A 19,939-nucleotide genomic window follows, 5' to 3' on the forward strand; every position below is an offset into this window, starting at 1 on the left:
CGTCCCGCCCCCTTTGACCTAAAATGCTTGCCCCCCCCCCCCCCCTGCCAAAAGCTCTTTGTCTCCCTCCCATATAATTCACCACCCGGGGCTTACATATTTATTGCACCACCCTAATTCGGTATAACTGGGTAAACATGGTAAAGTCATCAACTCGTCAATTTATAAAGCCGGTTACAAATTTCGCCAAGTCATAAAAAGTCGGAGATTGAAGAAACAAAGTACGTAAAAATCGTGAAGTCGTCAACTAATCAAGTCAGTTAAAAATAATTGGCAAAATGCAACTCGTCAATTCCTAAAGTAGAATCTCGGATTTAAAAAAGTCGAAAAGTCATTAAGTCGTGAATTCGCCAATTCGTGAAGTCGGTAAAAGTCGGTAAAATAATCATCAAGTCGTTAATTCACCAAGTCAGTAAAAAAAGTCGTCAAAATAGTCATCAAGTAGCCAACTCATCAAGTCATTAAAAGTTGGAAAAAACTCGAATTTGTCAACTGACATCAAGTTGTAAAAAGTACGTCATCACTGACTGCATCAAGTCGTCAATCGTGATTCGTCAAGTTTCTATATTTCAGAAATGTGATTTATGAAAACGAAATGTGTGCTACCTACAAGGAGAACGCAATTTACCCTTTTATTGTTTGGACCCTTTCTGAAGGAGAACTGCTATGCAGTGGCGGCGCCAATGAGGGAATGGGGGATGTCCTGAGTCTGAACTTTGCCCCCAGTATCCCCACGGTCTAGTCCCAAATTAAGGGATCTAAAATGAGCGTTTATTGCGTTTCGACAGTATTTTTGTGGGACATGAGAGCACCTCAGACCTATCGAATTGCATTCTGAATACGAAGCATGTCTTTCTGATATCAAATAATTTTCATTTTTGAAAATCACAATATAATACAAATTTTATGACAAATTATAAAAATTTGATATTTTTCAAATTGTTGATATATAACAGTCCTCGAAGTAAATTATATAAATGTAATGATATATTCTTAAAGTGTATGGAGGGGGGATGAAAAGCCGACGATCAATTGAGAATTTTGACCTTTCGTATTAAAGATATGGATTTTTTCCAAAAAGACCTATTTTTTTTGGTGTTTTGGGGAAAAAATCCATATCTTCAATACGAAAGGTCAAAATTCTCAATTTATCGTCGGCTTTTCATCCCACCTACATACACTTTAAGTATAAATCATCAGATTTACAAAGTTTACTTCAAGTACTGTTAAATATCAAAAATATCAATTTTTAATGACTTGCCATAAAATGTGTATTAAATTGCGAATTTCAAAAAATCAAAATTATTTGATATCAGAATGATATTCTTCGTATTCAGAATGCAATTCGATATGTCTGATGTGCTCTAATGTCCCAAAATAAATACTGTCCAAACGTTCATACCCCAGCCCTTAAATTACGAAAATTTCAAATTTTTGCGGCAATGTTGCGTAAAATTTGTTTATTTTACCCGCTGGTATTCAACCCTTGCACCCCCAAAAAAACCCAAAAAATTCCTGGCGCCGCCACTGCTGCAATATCACACATAATAGGATATTTAGCAAAAGATAACAGGCGAAAAATTGGTAGCGTAGAACAAGTTTGTTTTCAGTACCAATTTTACCTCACATTGTACGGAATTCGGAATAGGCCTACAAAATAAAATCAATTTTCAACTGCGTAGCTTGGGAATATTTGGCTCTTTAATTTTAATCTGCATTAAAGAAGCACACTTTCCATAACGTCAATGATTTTTATTATAAAATTGTGTGTGTTTTGTTTTGTTCTTGTATATTAATTAAACCCGGATAGCCTCTTCAGGGTCCTCATATTAATTCTATTCAGTCATACTGCAGTTACTGTCCGTTTTCCTATACACAATACACAGTGCTCTTTCCCATTGACGCGTGACCTTTACAAATAGCCCTACGTTAACAGTATGGGGATATGACTAGTTAACGTCGCTGTGTGAAAAATAACCGGCCAATATTAAAAGTACTCTTCTAAAGTTCTAGAAAATATAGTTTTTTAACTAATTTAGATGTTTGGAAATATTCGTACTTTGGTGTTTTAGTTAATGTTATAGGTAATAGTACATTGCCTAGTTAACGTCGCTGTGTGAAAAATAACCGGCCAATATTAAAAGTACTCTTCTAAAATTCTAGACAATATAGTTTTGTAACATGTCCTAAATTTTTAGCTAATTTAGGTGTTTGGAGAGGGTCGTACTTTTGTGTTTTAGGAAGGACATGTAAAGGACAGATAACACCAAAAATATGAAGAAATTATTTCCAAACCGTGTTAAGTCAAAAATCATTATGTTGCTCATTTTCAAGAATGCTGGTTTACAAAAAGCACGCCATTGTCTGATTTCGTGAACAAAGCCACACATAACATTGTTTCCTTTCGTTTCCTTTATAATCGGTTACCCAACTGAAGCTATGAATACCAGCTTTATTGCGATATCGCACATGAAAACAGTCACTTGTGCACAACCAGAGAAGATCCGATTTAATCAGTTGAGCTGTTTCAATGAGTGTTATCTTGGTTTAATAGCTTTTAATGGGGTTAAGTCCTGCAAAGGTCGAGATGAATTCTACTGTAGACATGACTGCATCATGTGCGGTTTGTATTTTTGTTTTGCGAACACATCACGAGTGTGGTGGCATGACAAAGGTGACGGAAGTTGTTAAAGGGACTCGCGTGCCGCCATGGGAAACATGATGGGAAAATCCCAGTACCCATTAATTCTTTGTTTTCTATTTAATAACAAATGAAATATAAAAAAGGTCCCAGGTTCAAATCCTGGATGGTCGGTGAATTTTTTTCACTGGCTGTCATTTATGTATGTGGAGACGTGTCTTAAAAACCCCCGGGTAAAAACCTTTCTCATATTTATATTAAAAAAATATACTTGTTGAAACTGGCAAACACAAAAACATTGGTCTAATAAATAAATCTGTTATTGTTTAATATCTCCCTCTTTCAATCTGTCCTAATAATATCACTATAATTAATAGTATAATAGGCCATATATAATTTATAGTATTGTAATAAATTAAATTCCAGGAATGAATAATGTACCAAAACAGAAAGCAGCTTGCGTGCACAGTTGGTTGCACAATATTCTCTTTTGACTCTCGTCTCGAGTCAGGGGTCAGGTCAATTTATTTTTCTGTGTTCAACTTCAATTGTTTGTGTGTCTGCTAAAATCTGCGATTTCTGCCACTTTGCCATGCATGAGTGTGACATTAAATGATTTTCACTCCTGCATTAGTTTATAGGCTACGTTGTAAGACATTCACCGGGACATTCACCCTTTACTAGAGCCGTGAAACGATAAGGCAACAGCATTTATCATAATATATGAGAAATTGTTACCTATACCGTGTGCTACACACTGTGTTGTTTTGATGCATGTATTAACTGGCTACAACGCAACCACCACCGAACATGTCTACAAAAAGGTATGGAGCTAATGAAATCACAACCATACATTTATCATTTGAATTTGCTATCTAAACGTCTGCTTTGGTGGGTCGTTTGGGTAGAAATATTCTGCCATCAGTGTTGGACATAATAAAGGTAGATCTATTGTAGATGTGGTGTACAGTACATGTTAAGCACGTTGATAGTCTGTTGTTGTAGCCTACATTAAATGTAGGCTAGAAAAAGAATATATTTAGAACATAGGCCTACGTGTAGGCTACATATTTATATATTTACCGGTATTGATCATGTTGTGCCCTATTTAATATCCTGTAGAAGTTCACCATCTACATCTTATGTATTCAATTCAATAATATTGTGTGTACAACATGCATGGTAGCCATGGTATGGTACATGTTGTGTAGTGCATTTTTACTGTTCAATGTACTTGTCAGTCTATAAAACAATTTTAGGTGCCAGTTATGTTAACCCCTGCATGTATAAATCCTAAACAAAGACAAATATATCAAAATTGATTGGCTGTACCCCGGGCCCCCAGGGCTGTACTCTTTTGCTCAAGGTTTCATTTCTTGAAATCGGTTATTATAAATAAATAAAGAAACGGTGATAAAAAACCAAAAAAAAACACAAACAAAAACCAAAAAACAAAAAACAGGCTGTGGAGGAGACTAAATCAAAAGACTATCAGAAACCCAAGGAATGATATACAAATGAAGCACGGCGCTAGCTTTCTTGTTCGAGAACACGTCGGGTAGGCCTATACACTCTAAATTCCTAAGATTTAAAAATAAGTCTAAGAGACTTGTTAGAATGACAAAACCTTTCAGAGACTTAAAATTCAAATCTTTATTAGAGTAAAATTTAAATCCATTAGATTTGAATTTTAAGTCTTTTCAAGGTTTTGTCCTTCTAATAAGTCCCTGGAATTTAGAGAGTATATGGCATCCAACGGCAATTATAGGCCCTACTGATCTTCCTTGGCATTGTGATTCATCGTGTCTTTATTTCTTGACCTACAATGTATTCAACTAATGAGGCCTTAAATCAGAGCTAAAAGATGCAGCGGTTCTAATTATGATATCTGTCTTTCTTTAGGACAACAGGGGTGAAAATAACTGGTACCTTCTGTATATGCATGCATGCTTTTTTTCCCCTTTTTTTGTTGAGATCAACCACTGTCAACTGTAGAAGTGATATGTGCCTATCAATAGGTCCTCTCTTTTGACGTTCGAATATACTGGAAAGAAAAAGAGCAAGGTATAGCCTACACCTTTTTTTTAAAAGTCATACCCGATGACTCCATCATAACCCGGCTACCAATTAATGACCCTCATTTTTTTCTAGAATATTATCATTCTTAAGGTGGCACGTCCTAAATGTGGCCCTGTATTGATTAATATGTGCTATTATTAGGGGCCCTTTTGGTGACAAACTGTAATAAATAGAATCAGTTCCCAGCCCCCCCCCCCCCCAATTCGGCATCTCGTTCAGCAGTGGCGTAGCTAGGGGTTGTGGCGCCCAGGGCCAATGATACCGGTACATAATGGCACCCCTCTCCAATTTTTTGAAACAAGTGCGCGCGGAAATTTGCACACATACGGCCTATCACTCATTAATTTTGGTTATAATGAAGTTGAATATCGGTCTTAAATTGATCTTTCAAATGAATTTGTGTTGAAATGCGCGCGAAAATTTTGATTCGATGCTGAATTTGTCAATTCGGCGCCCCTAAGGGTGGCACCCAGGGCACGTGCCCCCCTCTGCCCCTGTCGCAACACCACTATCATTCAGTTCCCTAAAAAACACGAGTTTGGAGCTAGATCACCACCCCAAATTCGGCATCTCGCGAGTTCCTTTCCGACTGATCAGTGTCGCAAAGGTGTGGGTCGTCATATGGGGTGGGTGGGTGGGTGGGGGGGGGGGTTGGTGCACCGACCATGATGGGGGGAACTGGGTCTAATTGGCATGATTGGGGAGGGGGCACATGTCATTTTCGGCAATTTTCCTATGGGATTTTCTAAATTTTGCAATCGATTGCCCCTATGACTTTATCCCGTGACGAAGATAACCAGTACGGCGCAACGCGCTATCACATGGAAGTTGAGTGCGAGCTTCTTGATATCGGGTATAAGCATTGTGATCTTCATAATGCATAGGCCTAAACCTGCGTAAATATAGCCTACATTAAGGGTAGACGAGGTATTGTTGGTCGAAACAACCTAAAAATCGATTTTCATTATCTAGATCAATATATTATTAAAAATTAACACCTTGATGTTTTGCAAAAGTTCATTCTACAAATCGTATACTTTGCAAACTTGCTTAATTTATTGTTGCTAATTAGTTATATAGTTTTACAAAAGTGTTGTTGTTTCAGCCCTCTTTACAACGTATAACTCAAGAACCGCAGCACCTATAAAAGTATATCTGTGATATTTTAATTCTTCTACACGCTCGCTATGAATTGAGCAATGCAGTTTTGCCAAAGCTCACTACCATTCGTAAGATGCTGTGAACTACCAAATCTCAACAGTTTAAAATAACTAATAACCTTAATTGCCTATCATTTTACCGACATTTAAGACGATTTCGGGATTTCCCCGACATTTTCACAATTACAAACGATTATAGGCTAATCATGATAATCTGGGATAATAATTGACAAATGGCATTTTGTAGATTGGGCCTATATTAGATATTATTGATAGAGCCTATGGTTTGCTTGTGTATCGGTCAGTGATCTTATGTGATTTCCGTTATTCCAACAAAAATAATGTGTCAAACTCGTCAGATACTGAAAGAACACGTATGCATGGTAGGCCTACGCGTAAATAAGAGGAAATGTCACGGGTAGGCCTACTATAGGCCCTCATGTGAAAATTGTATGTAAGAAAATATCTGGTTTTTTTTTTTAAGGATAAGTAATTTTATAGCTCGATTCAAGTACAAATCATTTGATTCACATAGGCAAACAGAGACAGCAAGACAGGCGAGAAAGAAAGAAAGAAGCACAAAAAGATACAATAAATTTTAAGACAAGGTAAGTAATGAATATTTTCAAAAAAGAAAAAAAATGGTTTGCCTCTAGATGCAGATTCAGGATATTCTATGTTGCAGAAGCACCGTTAATCACGTCCTGCTCGGTCTTTATTATCAACATCATTGTTTTTTAATTGACAAATGTCACTTTAGGTTGCGAAGTTTCTTACGAGATTCATTCTCCTACAAGACTTAGTGATAAAATCATATCATCGGCAAGTCACAAAGCTGATATGTTTAATTTATTGACGTCAATGTACTCACGCCATGGCATGAGCGAGTTGTTACTTTATGAACATTTTTACAGGTCGATCAAATCATGCCGTGGGGGAAGAACCTTTCATAGGACCAACAACATTCATGTGGAGACCCATGCTACAAACATCAAACAATATCAACATCGTATCTTCTAAAATTATATTCAAATTGTACTTTGTTTCACTCCGAGTTTTTAGAGTATAAGTGACGTATGTATATATGTTCGTTGGTCGTAATATCGAATCTCGCAAGTTTATATTCCAATCGTACAGAGCGTATGCACACACATACTTAAGGGCTTATTGCCTACTTAAAACATTATTGTTTGATGTTTTATCGTGGCAATGACTTTAAGAAATTATAAAAACAACAACAACACTACAAATAGCTTTTTTGTTAGGAACTGATTTTGAGACCATTTTTTCACGTAAATCAATACTTGTAATTTTCAGTCTCAAGATACAATTTCGTCAACAGTGCCGTTGTTTTGCTTGAATCAATTCATCAATTGAATAGATGTTATCCGTGTTCTATAAGCTGCATATCCTACCAGCGACTCCTATACCTTGTTCAGGACTTTCAAAAGAACTACCTGCATGTGCAACCATGACTATTTCAAAATAGCCCGCCGAAGTCATGCAGGTAACTCCGAGGTCGTGCATTGAATTAGTTTGAATGAGGAATACTACGGGAACCAGCGCCTTTTGTTAGAAGTCACGCATGAGTAAAGTGGAGAACCTCTATACTTGAATACAAACCCCACCAAAGTGCATACTTTGGCCAAATTGAAGGATGGGAAATTGTTGCGTATACATAGGCCTGTCATATGTATAAAAGAACAACACAAATCCACCCTCTACGTGCGTCTATTGAACATGTGAAATCCCAAAACCACCCAAGTCCAGAACTTGGGTGGTGTTTGCACACATATTATAGCTGACGTTCTAAATTGAGGTGATAGCAACAGTGATGACGAAATAAGTGGTAAAAAGGTAAAGAATACACTAACTATGTGATTTAAAAAAACCACCACCGAAGTCCCCGAAATGCTCATCGTAATATCTAATGTAGTTTAACCCACACATTTGCATGTAAAACTCGCCCAATTTACCAGGTAAATTTAACTGAAGGTATTAAATGATACACAGTTTCTTTATTTTTTTTAGTTCAAAATCACTTTCCATGGACTTGGGTGGGTTTTGGATTCATGTATTCAGTTCCTAATAGTCGATAATCAGTACCAACTTCCCATATTATACCCTGACCCCATAAATTAAAGTTAAAACAACAACACGAGGAAAGTGGTCACTACCAACATGACTAGACTCGAGGTGAAACCATATATATTTAGCAATCATTGAGGCGATGTCCTGGGTGATGTAAAACTCTTCGATAGACCATATACAGAGGATCCACTGCGCTCACGTTTTATGAAGTTTGGGCTTTTTACAATGCCCTGACGGTAACAGACCACAGACATCCGCAGTTGGCTGTACGTTGATTTTAGGAATTTGACCTTAAAATTTACGACTTCATGACATTATCATTTGAAAATCAACAAAAGATATTTCAGCAGTATATGGCCTCATTCTTTCTCTAGAGTGTTTTGAACATGTATGTGAAATAGCTTCAACAATGGTTCGCTGCATAATGGTAAAAACAGACTTGACCTAAAAAAAAAGGGCGAGAGGTGCCATATTTATGGATTCAGGCTAAATTCAAAATTGGTATAAAACGTTTGGTTTTTTGATCGATTACAAAAATTCATTTTTATCATTAAAAGAAATTGCGTCTGGCGTGAATTACACTACAATTTTTATTCCTAGGGCTCTTTGATTTCTTCAAATATTTTTTTATAATGATAGAGTGAATCCCCTGGCCCTCTATAATTACGCACAAAGATGGCCTCCCCTTTAAGGGGTACTACACCCTCGATAAATTTGTGTCTATTTTTGCATTTTTCTCACAAACTAATAACACAGTGGTAACAAAAGTTATGTATATTATAGGGGCAAGGAATCCAATTACTACACTGGAATTTCAGTGACCCAAGACAAGCGGTTTGTTATATATGATCAGAAATAAGGTACCGCTAGGATGTACCTCGTTTCCTATCATATATACTGAACCGCTTGTCTTGAGTCACTGAAATTTCAGTATAGTAATCGGATTCCTTGCCCCAATAATATATATAACTTTTGTTACCAGTGTGTAATTATTTGTTGAGAAAAATGCAAAAATAGTCACAAATTTACCACATGGGTGTAGTACCCCCTTAACCGTGATGCAATTTGTCAAGTGTTTATGGCCGGTCACCCGTAAGCAGGAAAGACGACAATCACGATATTGGGCTATTCCATATAAAATCCATACTAGCCCTGTGGAAGATTTAGCTAAAGTCTGCCACAGAGGGAGTATCAATTTTGAATAGAATAGAATAGACAATTGGGTAACTTCCATTTGAAATACTCACTCCAGTTGTTGAAGATATAGGTAAAGCCATAACGCATGGGGAGTATGGGTTTCAAAATGATTAACCCTGACCAATTGCATTTGAAAAACATACTCCCCCTATGGAAGATATTTCCAAAATCTTCCACAGGGGTAGTGTGGATTTCAAGTGGAATAGCCCATTGCAGCCAACATTGAGGTACCACCACACGTGCGTCTCCCTCGAAATGTCAACGATATGTGTCAATTCGTGCTTTTGAAAGCATAATGTAGATACAAGAAATAATAATTCAAAGAAGAAAAAAGACATAAAAAAGAAATGCCTTATTCAAGAATATCCAAAATATGCTCATAAGAATTCTTTCAGGTTTTATGTGGAAATTGCTCAAAATGATATCAATTTTGGGCTTCCTATACCATTTTATACTGTGTGATAATTATTCCAACTCCAAAGTTGTAAACATGTAAATGAATAAATTGGTAGCTGTTAAGAAAATTAAAATACATCACTTTCATTTTTCAACATCACTTTCAAAATGCAAGTTGATTTCAAGAGATGCACATTGGCACTTATTTTAGTATAGCCTATCGTAGTTCGAGACATTTTGTGAATATTTGCACCCGTAACAGATATGATTTTTTTTATTACTATTAAGATGATGATTGCCGCGCAGCCGAGGTAAATTGAGGTCACAAAAAATGGGTTAATAAGAAACATATTATTTGATGTTTTATCGAAGCAATGACTTTGAGAAATTATAAAAACAACAACAACACTACAAATAGCTATTTTGTTAAGGACTGAGAAGTAACACAACATATGAATTATGTGTTTTTAGGGTACATGTCTCATAGATAATAATTTATTATCACACACCGATATGGACATATTGTACCATATCGAGTTACGGAACATGAAGTGCACTAAATTTGGTAGTTAATGTGTAATTTGGATTTGGAACGGAGATGTTTCGCTGTCGATATTACAACGCTCGCGCTCAAGTTACAAAATTACATTTGACAAGTATAAGAAAATGCTATACAACCTGGCACACGGTTGTTTGGTGTGACCATTTATTATTTTTTCTAACAAAACATTATAATGATCAATTCTAGACCTGAATATAAATACCAAAAGCTGTCACACTAATAAACTGTATAATACACATATATTTTGTAGCAACTTTTAACATAGATTTTCGTTTCTATATCAAATTATTTATCTTTTTCTGATTTTTATAGTAATTTTAATTCTATAAACTGTACATTTGTGTGCAAATTGAGGGCGCTATTAACATATATTCTAAATTTAAATTAGCCAAATAGAGCTTATACCTTACATTTCATGATAAATTTTTTTTTTGAAAATTCCCTTGTCATTTGTTAGTGTGTTTGCTGATGTTTTCAAACCATTTTACAAGTGTCTACCCCTTGTAAAGATGCAAACAAGATTTTAGATAAATAGCGCCATCATTGTTCAACTTTTCTTTAAAATGACTCAGTTTTACATGCCATCAAACAGCCATGGGCATGTGTTATCCCGTAAACTAGATCTCCTTTATCTACAATCATTCACAAGACGTTTTCATTATTGTAGTTGCTATAACCGGAATTGATTATATTTATTTATTTTTCATTTGTCATTTTAGTGACATCGACCGGAAACCAAGACGTAGTCGAACAGAAAGACGTTTTCGTCCCTCCAACCTACCATCGGCACCCCGCCGTCATTCTGATGCCCCAGTACGCGGTCATGCAAGGGATCCCAACATGTCCACTCCTCAAATGAGTGAAGCTCTACTTTGCGCAATTTGTATACATATGCTGGATGACCAGTTTAAAGTACTAGATTGCGGCCATTCTTACTGTTTGAAGTGTCTAGAGAGTTTACTTGCATCCAAATCAAGGCGACGTCGTGGAACAATAATTTGCCCAAAATGTAAACAGGTTACCAATCTCCCACTACAAGGATTAGAAGGTTTAAAAACCAATTTTGACCTCAAAGCAGCCTTAGAGGTTATTCGTGAAAGTAGCAACGGCAACATGGTTGTAGCACCAGTTGGACCCTTACGGGATGACAAGATAGGAATGGCACAGATGAACTTAAACAATGCTACAGAAGAGTACCAGGATTATCTGAAAGATAGTAAAGATCTGGTGAAACGCGTTAAAGATTCGGCAAAAGCGGTTGAATATGATATCAATGAACATTTTAGGGCAATGTTAACTGTATTGGAAGAAAATAAAAAACGCCTCTTGCAAGATGTTGAAGAAGTCCGAAATAGTAGAATCGGTAGGATTGAAGAAGAGCGAGCAAAGGCTGAAAAGAGGGTGAAGATGTACAAAGATTGTCGGGAACGCTTGAAGAAATTGGACAAAATGAAGCCGTCAGAGGAAGAATGTGAGGCCCAAGTGAATTGTTTATCTGCAGAGGCGGATGCACTAACCAGCAATAGCCCACCAGAGATATGTCAGAATTTGTCTTGGATTGAATATGTACCAGAAACGAAAGCAGGAAGTATCCAATGTGGTCGAATTAAAACTGACAGAAAAATAGAACTAGATCTTCAAAGCGAGTTTGGAAGAGGATGGCTATCGAAGCTAGGGAAAGCTCGTGGTATAGCTGTCACGACAATGGGATGGATAGCTGTTGCGGAAAGCAGCTCTAATAGAGTAAGTGTGTGGGAAGAGATGAGAGGCGAGTATGTGCGCAAATTCTGCTTGAGGACACCTTGGCATTACCAGTCACTGAATAAACCAACTGATGTTGCTGTAACAGCAGGGGATAACTTTGTTGTTGTTGACGCAGCAAATACTATCAAAGTATTCTCTTCATCTGGAGAATATGATCCAAATGAATGGGAAAAAGAAGAAGGTACCACCTGTGTCACGAGTCATCCACGTCTTCATGACGGTGAGCGCATTCTAATGGACAGTAGACAAGATATTGCAAAATTTGATCTACCTGACCATCATTTTATTCTGCCACCGATTGCTGCTGGCACAGTTTCACACGCGATTGCAACAAATGGCAAGATTGTCGCCATTAGTAATCTCAGAGAAGTGAAGATATTTGATGCCGACACGGGTCAAAAGCTACTCAACTTTGAAGCTCGCGTTAGAGGACTTTGTTTCGATGATGAAACAGAGTCCATCTTAGCTACTACTTGTGATAGACAGATTGGACAATACTGTGTTAAAACTGGACAACTGTTGGCTATGGTGAACAATGAATGTTTGAATGATCCTTGGGGTTTGGCTATCATTCCTGGACGAAGACTTGCCGTGACGGATGACCAGATTGTCAAAATATACCGCATTGTAGATCACCAATAAAGATTAACGTATCTACAGACTCAGTAATATTCCAAGTTTCACATACATATGCATATTCGTTGGCGAAGTGATGTAATAATTGGATTAACTACCATAGCAATATATAGGGTAAAACAATATTTGAATATACCGCACTTCACTAGTATACGTTTACGCGGTACCGTACCTCGGCAATGAACCATATTATGCTGATCATTCGAACCTGTAAGATTAGTATCTTTGAAAATAACAGTATTGTATTCAATCAATGAGCGTGTTTATAGTGAATATACCGCATTTTGAGTATACCGTACACGATAATCCTTGTATATGTACCGATACCCTTGCTGTTTATAGTGAGACACAGTTACCGCACAAATTATATACCAACTAACATTATCGTACATTTGCAATGACCCCGAGGTCACACGGGGAATGTGTAAATATTGTGGCGCGAGCTATAAAGAGCCCATTCAACAATATGATCATGGCGGTGAACATGTAGCTTCTGTTTTGATAACTCTTGGGGTGAGAATCGTTCCGAATGTCCTGCGTGCATCCTACGCATCATGAAGAAGCTCCCACTTCCGGTAATACCGCACACAATTTATACTGGTGTGTTTATAGTGGGAATATCTCGCCACAATATCCTTCGGTTTAGAAGGATATCGATGTACCGTACATACATATACTGCTAGTGTTTATAGTGGGCAAGTATCCGGATAATCTCTAACCGGGTAGAAATTGTACCGCAATGTACCGCACATCTGCTCCCACTATAAACACGCTCTATGATTGCAGATATGCACAGGTGATGAGTGCAACCTGCTTGTAGTGCAGCACTATATACAGGCTGAGTCAAAAAGAAGTAAACTCATGTTTGAGGGGCTGTAACTCGAGATCTGCATAGAATCTGCTAAAAATAAAAACACCACTGGAAAGAGCAAATTATACACGGCTAAATAAAAACAAGAATTGTTGCAATTGCTCACAGCAAACTAAAGTTATACTCATTTGAATACAACCACCCATTTTTGTAGCTGCACACGGCTGATTGATTTTCATCCATTTCAATTTCGACGAATCAGCAAAGTGCTAACAGGATTTATTATTAATATTCAACAAAGTCCATGACGGTATTATAGTTTGTAGGTATACCAATTCAAGTCTTTACGAACGATACGGCAGAAGCTTGATTGGGGAAAGGATTCAGCTGTTCTTTGGTCTTGCTGTAACGCATGTCTAACTCTAGCAATGTTCACTTGTGATCTAGCAGTTCATGGTCTGCCTGAAGCTTCCGGCTGTCTGTTCCTTAGTGTCTCATGCACATTGAGCTTGTTCACATTCTTATATACTGCTCCCTTACATGAAACCCGGTTAGCTGTAGGAAATTGGAGACGAAAAAGACGCTGAACTTCAGTGGGACTCTTAGTTTCATGATACTTCGTCGACAGAAACGTGCGCTCCCGTGCGGTAAATTGTGGTGCCATGTTGTCATTTGGCCCGTTTTATTATAATGTAGTGCAATGAGGTAAAATTCATATTGAAAAGAGCCCTTTAACATGTAGGAATTATTGATCGAAACCACACCTGCCACATAACTTTATTTGCATTTGAATATCGCGCATTACCAATCAATATAATAGGTAGGCCGCTACTTGGGAAGTGAAACCGTGTACAGCTACAAAAATGGGTGGTTTAATTCAAATGAGAATAACTTGAGTTTGCTGTGAGCAATTGCAACAATTTTTATTTTATTTAGACGTGTAGAATTTGCTCTTTCCAGTGGTATTTTCATTTTTAGCAGATCCCTTGCAGATCTCGAGTTACAGCCCCTCAAACATGAGTTTACTTCTTTTTGACTCAGCCTGTATTCAACATTTTTTTGGGCTATTGTTATGGTGGTTAGTCCGATTATTATATCACTTCGCCAGCGAATACACTGTATGACATGGTGTAAGGGCAGTACATAGTTTGACGTTTTACACGAGTTTTTTCACCGGTACCAATGGGTACGTGTAAATTGCATGTTACATTCTACTGTCGTGTACAATGTAGAACAAAGAATGTAGAACGCATTCACACACCACCAACGGTAAAAACACGCGTAAAACGTCGACCGTAACATAATATTTGTGCCCTTATGACTTGATTGGACTCTTTACTTACCGTTTTGAAGTTCATTTGGAAATATGCACACCAAGTAACTGTAAGGTCATGTACCAATACTAATCATTGAGCCCCATACTTGCCCAATTTTGGTATTTTTGTGTATATTTTCTGTTCATATCTTCATTAAGAAAGAGGGCTTATCAAACCTCATTTAGAAGCATTTTTACTTTTGATATGGCTATTAGCAATATTATCATCCTGAACTCTTCCTCCAATAAGTCCCTGAATTTATATTTTATAAATCCACAGACCAATACATCATTATATTTGTATATAATGCAAAACAGTAATTTCTATGCAGAATATATATTTTGATGCAATATACAGAAGCTTATACATGTATTATACCAAAGCACCATTTATATTATAGACTCAATTAAAAGCACCATCATTTTTATTGAAGCTCTACCATTAATATTCAAAGAAATTTAATAACATGTAATAATTAACAGTACTATGTGTTTGGGGACCATCTAAGAAATTGTATAAGGGATGCAATAAAAAATTGGTTGAACCGCGTTCCACTGTTTAGAACAATGGAATCCAGCTCCAACCGGACGGAACCACCCGGAACCGGTGGTCCACCGCCGGTCGAATTTTGATTTCATCCCAAAGTTTTGATTTAGTCATGGAAGGAGATGCAAAGGAAGTGGTAATAGCTATCCGAATACCGTAAAACCTCGTCTATACAAGCATATATGTGACCGTCCACGTCGAAACGCTCGTATAGTCGGCCCCTGGTCAATTTTGTTTTCTTCCGTGTTTAGAAAATATATATCACAAGCTTTACAATGATATACCGTATCATATGACTTCAAACAATATCCAGAAGCGGAGTTATGGCTTGTTAAACTTTGCTCCTTCAGTAAAAGGGTACATTTGTTTTGGTGCTACATTATTTTTGATTTTCCACATCGCTGGTATTACATATCAAATTGTCATAATTGGCGGTCACTTCAAGTCATCCCCAAGTCAACGAGGTTCAGGAATGTCCTCTCATTGTTGATTGTTAGTTAACCCACCACTTGAACAGGATTTGGCCAAAGCAATCAAAGACTAGAGCTATTTACTAACTCTATACATAAGTATAAGCTTATTATCCTCTTCAACAATAGGATTAAAGATTGGCGTTTGACTGACACTAAAATGAGAAACATGTAGGACAAACATTAAGTAAATATGAATACAACCTTTATGTACATTTTGCACTGTAACTCGAAATACAATTTGCCGACTTTACGAGCGGTTTGAGATGGATGGTCACATATAGTGTTTTTGATGAAAGCTAAGTTAAGGTTATTAATTATTTTAAACTGTTGCGATTTGGTCATTCACAGCATCTTGCGAATGGTAGTGAGCTTTGGCAAAAACTGCATTGCTCATTTCATAGCGAACGTGTAAAAGAATTCAAATATCACAGATATATTTGGTAGGTCCTGTGGTTCTTGAGTTATGTTGTAAAGAGGGCTGAAACAACAACACTTTTGTAAAACGTACATAACTCATTAACAACAATAAATTAAGCAAGTTTTCAAGGTATAGGATTTGTAGAATGAAGTTTTGCAAAACATCAAGGTGTTATTTTTCAATAATATATGGATCGAGATAATGAAAATTGATTTTTTTAGTTGCTTCGACCAACAATACCTCGTCTACCCTTAATACGAAACAAGCGTAAACATGTCAATACAATTGATTGGTCTTACAATAATACTTGTTCGTATATGCTTGGATCTATCATTTATTTGCTCAAACTTATTATTGGCACCTGGATTAAATTATCTTTCATCAGAAGCACTCTATATGCTTGTAGACGAGCTTTTACGGTATTTCGATATATATGAGATATTTCAGTTTTATGAAATACGTACCCGGTATACATGGAGGAGATGAGATATTAGTACCAGTATTTCATAATAATTAGCGGCTATTCGGATTCACCAGACGCAGGCCTGAGTTTGCACAAATCTTTAAAAAACCCGACGTATGCAGAAAAATTAGATTGATTTTGTGAAGATACCTCAATATTGTATCTTTTTTATTCATATATCTAATACATTGAGATAATAATAATAAAGTAGTAACATATAGCAACTGTGTCAAATGATTAATTTATACTCATCAGTTTTCGACGTATAAAGACTTACCTGTTCCGAATACAACATCGGTTCCACTTGAAATGAATAGTGTTTTAAGTCTCCACCGCGAGGCATGCATATTCCAGCATATACTGTTTTTGCAATGTCCGTGCTTCCGTACCTACCTCCACACACCGACACCGCCTGGCTAATAATTATTTAGTGCAGCAGAGACACTAAAATGAATACACGGGATCGATACACGTGAATTGCTATGCACGATTTTGATATCAGACGAAAATCTTCGGATACCGGGTTAGAAAATGATGAATATCTCCCGTAAATGAATTTTTCTCAAGAAATCAGATGTGGTCTCATACACTTGAAAATACGTGTTGAACAGATTTGATGGTCGCTAGAATGCGCTTTGAAAATTGGCCGTGCGCTTTGAACTCAAAATCGGACCCAAACTCTAATTTTATATTGCGTTGGTCCTGTATGGACTACATCGTGTAGTACAGCTGCACTCACTACTAGGCAGTATAAAAGTCGATGACCATTGACCTCAATGGGGTATACAAGCTTATTCACGCACAACCAAGATCAATTACCCGGCTATTGTGAGTAGCCTTAGTCATGTCCCTCGACTAATTATTCGTCTCAAAGAGCTTCAAAGGTCTGAACCAAATGGCCAATCGTGGCTGTGGATTCAACCTACCATGGCGATTTGTGCCATGAAGATATAGGGTCGATGACACTGTGCTCCGTCCCTCCGGATGCTGGCATGAAAATTTGTGACCATCCACCACAACTGAGCCCGGATGTCTCCAGTGCCACTATTGAGATATACTCTATTGAACTTAACAATAATTTTATAAACAATAGGAAACAAAGGATTTATTGACTGTTTTATTGATTTTTCAATACTTAAATGTCAAGTACTATAGACATGATATACATCATTTTAAAGCTAATTTCAAGCAGAATATTTTGGTTGAATATCTCAAAAATTGTGATTGGCGACTTCATGGCTCGGATGTGCTGGATGGTCACATTTGGTCTCATATGATCAGTTTAAAGGAGTATTTCGTGATCCTAGCCGCCTCTTTTTATGACATTTGTCAGTAGATATCCTCGAAAAAAGCTTATTCCCAAAATTTCAGTTGATTATGATTTTGCGTTTGCGAGTTATGCATGACTATAATGTATTACACTGCTCCGTAGACAATGTGTTGTAATTTCCTTCTGGTAGGCCTATACCAGAACGAAATTCAAATTTCACGATATTTTTGTGAAACAAATTAATTTGCAAGAAATATTTGGTACATAAACATTATGTACCCAGAGGTTTCCAGTGGTACAAAAATCTCAACTTTTTTTGAGAAAAATGGGGGGGGTGAGGCTGTGGATCACGAAATGCCCTTTTAAATCGTATTGCAACCAAACTGAGGTCATAGCTGCCCTATGGGAACTCATATCTATAATATAGAAAATTGGTGTTGTTCAACGTATACTGAGGTCAAAGATCATTTGAGGTCAACTTGTAAAATACCAATTATGTAAGACTCTTGGTTTAAATTTGGTCTCATATGAACAGTTCAGTTGGTTGTTTCTAAGGTCACATAACTGAGAGCTACTGAGGTCAAAGGTCATTTGACGTCAACTTGTAAGTAAAAAGTTGGTCTCATGAACTGTTCTAATCTAGAACTATGTAATGAAACGGGTGATTGTATTGCAAATCTGTAAAATGCGTTGGAAGCAAAATTTATTTCTGCGCATTTTGACACCTCATTCGATACGATAGCCCAGAAAACAATAAAACACCGGTCAATTTAATGTAGTGAGGTCCAGATGTGAAAGTTGCACTTACATACAAATGTTTACAATACAAAAACACCGAGATATCATTACACAGATTTCCTTCCATTACATTGAATACAAAATCAATACAATTTACTGCAAATTTTAAATCTTGGGTTACATTGATTTAAATGTACGCTGTGACGTCAGCATTTAGTCAATTGCTACAAATGGGGTGTCAAAATGTGCAGAAATATATTCTGCTTCCAACGCATTTTACAGGTTTGTAATACAATCTCCCGTTTTTGAATAATGGTCATTATTTAAGGGGGTTAGTTACTTTTTTTGAGATGTTTCTTTCCATTGCCAAATTACATTTATACGTGGCATGCTCGTCTGCAACTACAAGAAGTGAATGGATACCAAATTCTACCAAACATTTGTGATTTAAGGTGGTACTACACCCCTTGATAAATTTTGCAACTAATTTTGCATTTTTCTCAAAAAATAACTACACACTGGTAACCAAAGTTATGTATATTATAGGGGCAAGGAATCCAATTACTTCAGTGAAATTTCAGTGATTCAAGACAAGTGGTTCATTGTATATGTTAAGAAATCATAAATAACGTACCACTTGTCTTGAGTCACTGAAATTCCAGTGTAGTAACTGGATTCCTTGCCCTATATAATATACATAACTTTTGTTACCAGTGTGTTAATATTTTGTTGAGAAAAAAATCAAAAATAGTCACAAATTTACCAAGGGTGTTGTACCACCTTAGTTCTGTAACTTTGGAACGTATCAGCAGTTGTTTCATAATCATGTATATATCGATGTAGATCCCAGGAAAGTAATCACTTTATAACAGGCTGAAAATGTCCGATATCTAACTTTAGACAAATTATCCATGAAATACGATTGGAACGTATCAGTTGTTAAAACATGATCATGCCCGGATATCAAGATAGATCCTATTTATGGAAACTAATCACTTTGTATAGTAACAGGCTGAAAATGTCCGATGTCTAACTTTAGACAAATGGACAACAAATGAAAACTTTTCATCTGCTCTTGAGGAAAATGTATTCTTGGCTAAATCAAGGTCGCTGATTTCAAATAATTATGAAGTCAGAATTTACCGAGCACGCCACACTTTCACTTATTTTTACTAAGAATGCTATAAAAAAAGACATGATAAAATATATCCGCCATCGATGTTAGGGTTAAACCGTCACTGAAATGTGACCGTACGCTACGAATGAGCCGTAAAGTCGGCAAATTGTATTCTGAGTAACAGCATAGTACTTCCGTGTTACAGTGTAAAATGTGCGTGAAGGTCGTATTCATTAAGGTACCTTAATTTGGTGCGACATG

The 19,939-nt window shown here is 36.8% G+C and overlaps 1 protein-coding gene across 2 annotated transcripts; it reads left to right on the forward strand.

Moving 5' to 3' along the window:
* Positions 1–3,314: 3,314 nt before the first annotated feature.
* Positions 3,315–16,777, forward strand: LOC140155488 (uncharacterized). 2 transcript variants are annotated; one of them, XM_072178354.1, is made up of 2 exons: positions 3,315–3,465; positions 10,846–16,777. In XM_072178354.1, exons 1-2 carry the CDS (start codon positions 3,452–3,454, stop codon positions 12,530–12,532), a joined length of 1,701 nt encoding a protein of 566 aa, XP_072034455.1. In that variant the 5' UTR covers positions 3,315–3,451; the 3' UTR covers positions 12,533–16,777. The 2 variants fall into 2 exon arrangements, with proteins under 2 accessions (XP_072034455.1, XP_072034456.1); XM_072178355.1 differs by lacking the exon at positions 3,315–3,465 and adding an exon at positions 3,482–3,583.
* The last annotated feature ends 3,162 nt before the right edge of the window (positions 16,778–19,939 follow it).

This window comes from Amphiura filiformis, chromosome 6, assembly GCF_039555335.1.
Source record: "Amphiura filiformis chromosome 6, Afil_fr2py, whole genome shotgun sequence".
In the NCBI taxonomy this organism is placed as follows: domain Eukaryota; kingdom Metazoa; phylum Echinodermata; class Ophiuroidea; order Amphilepidida; family Amphiuridae; genus Amphiura; species Amphiura filiformis.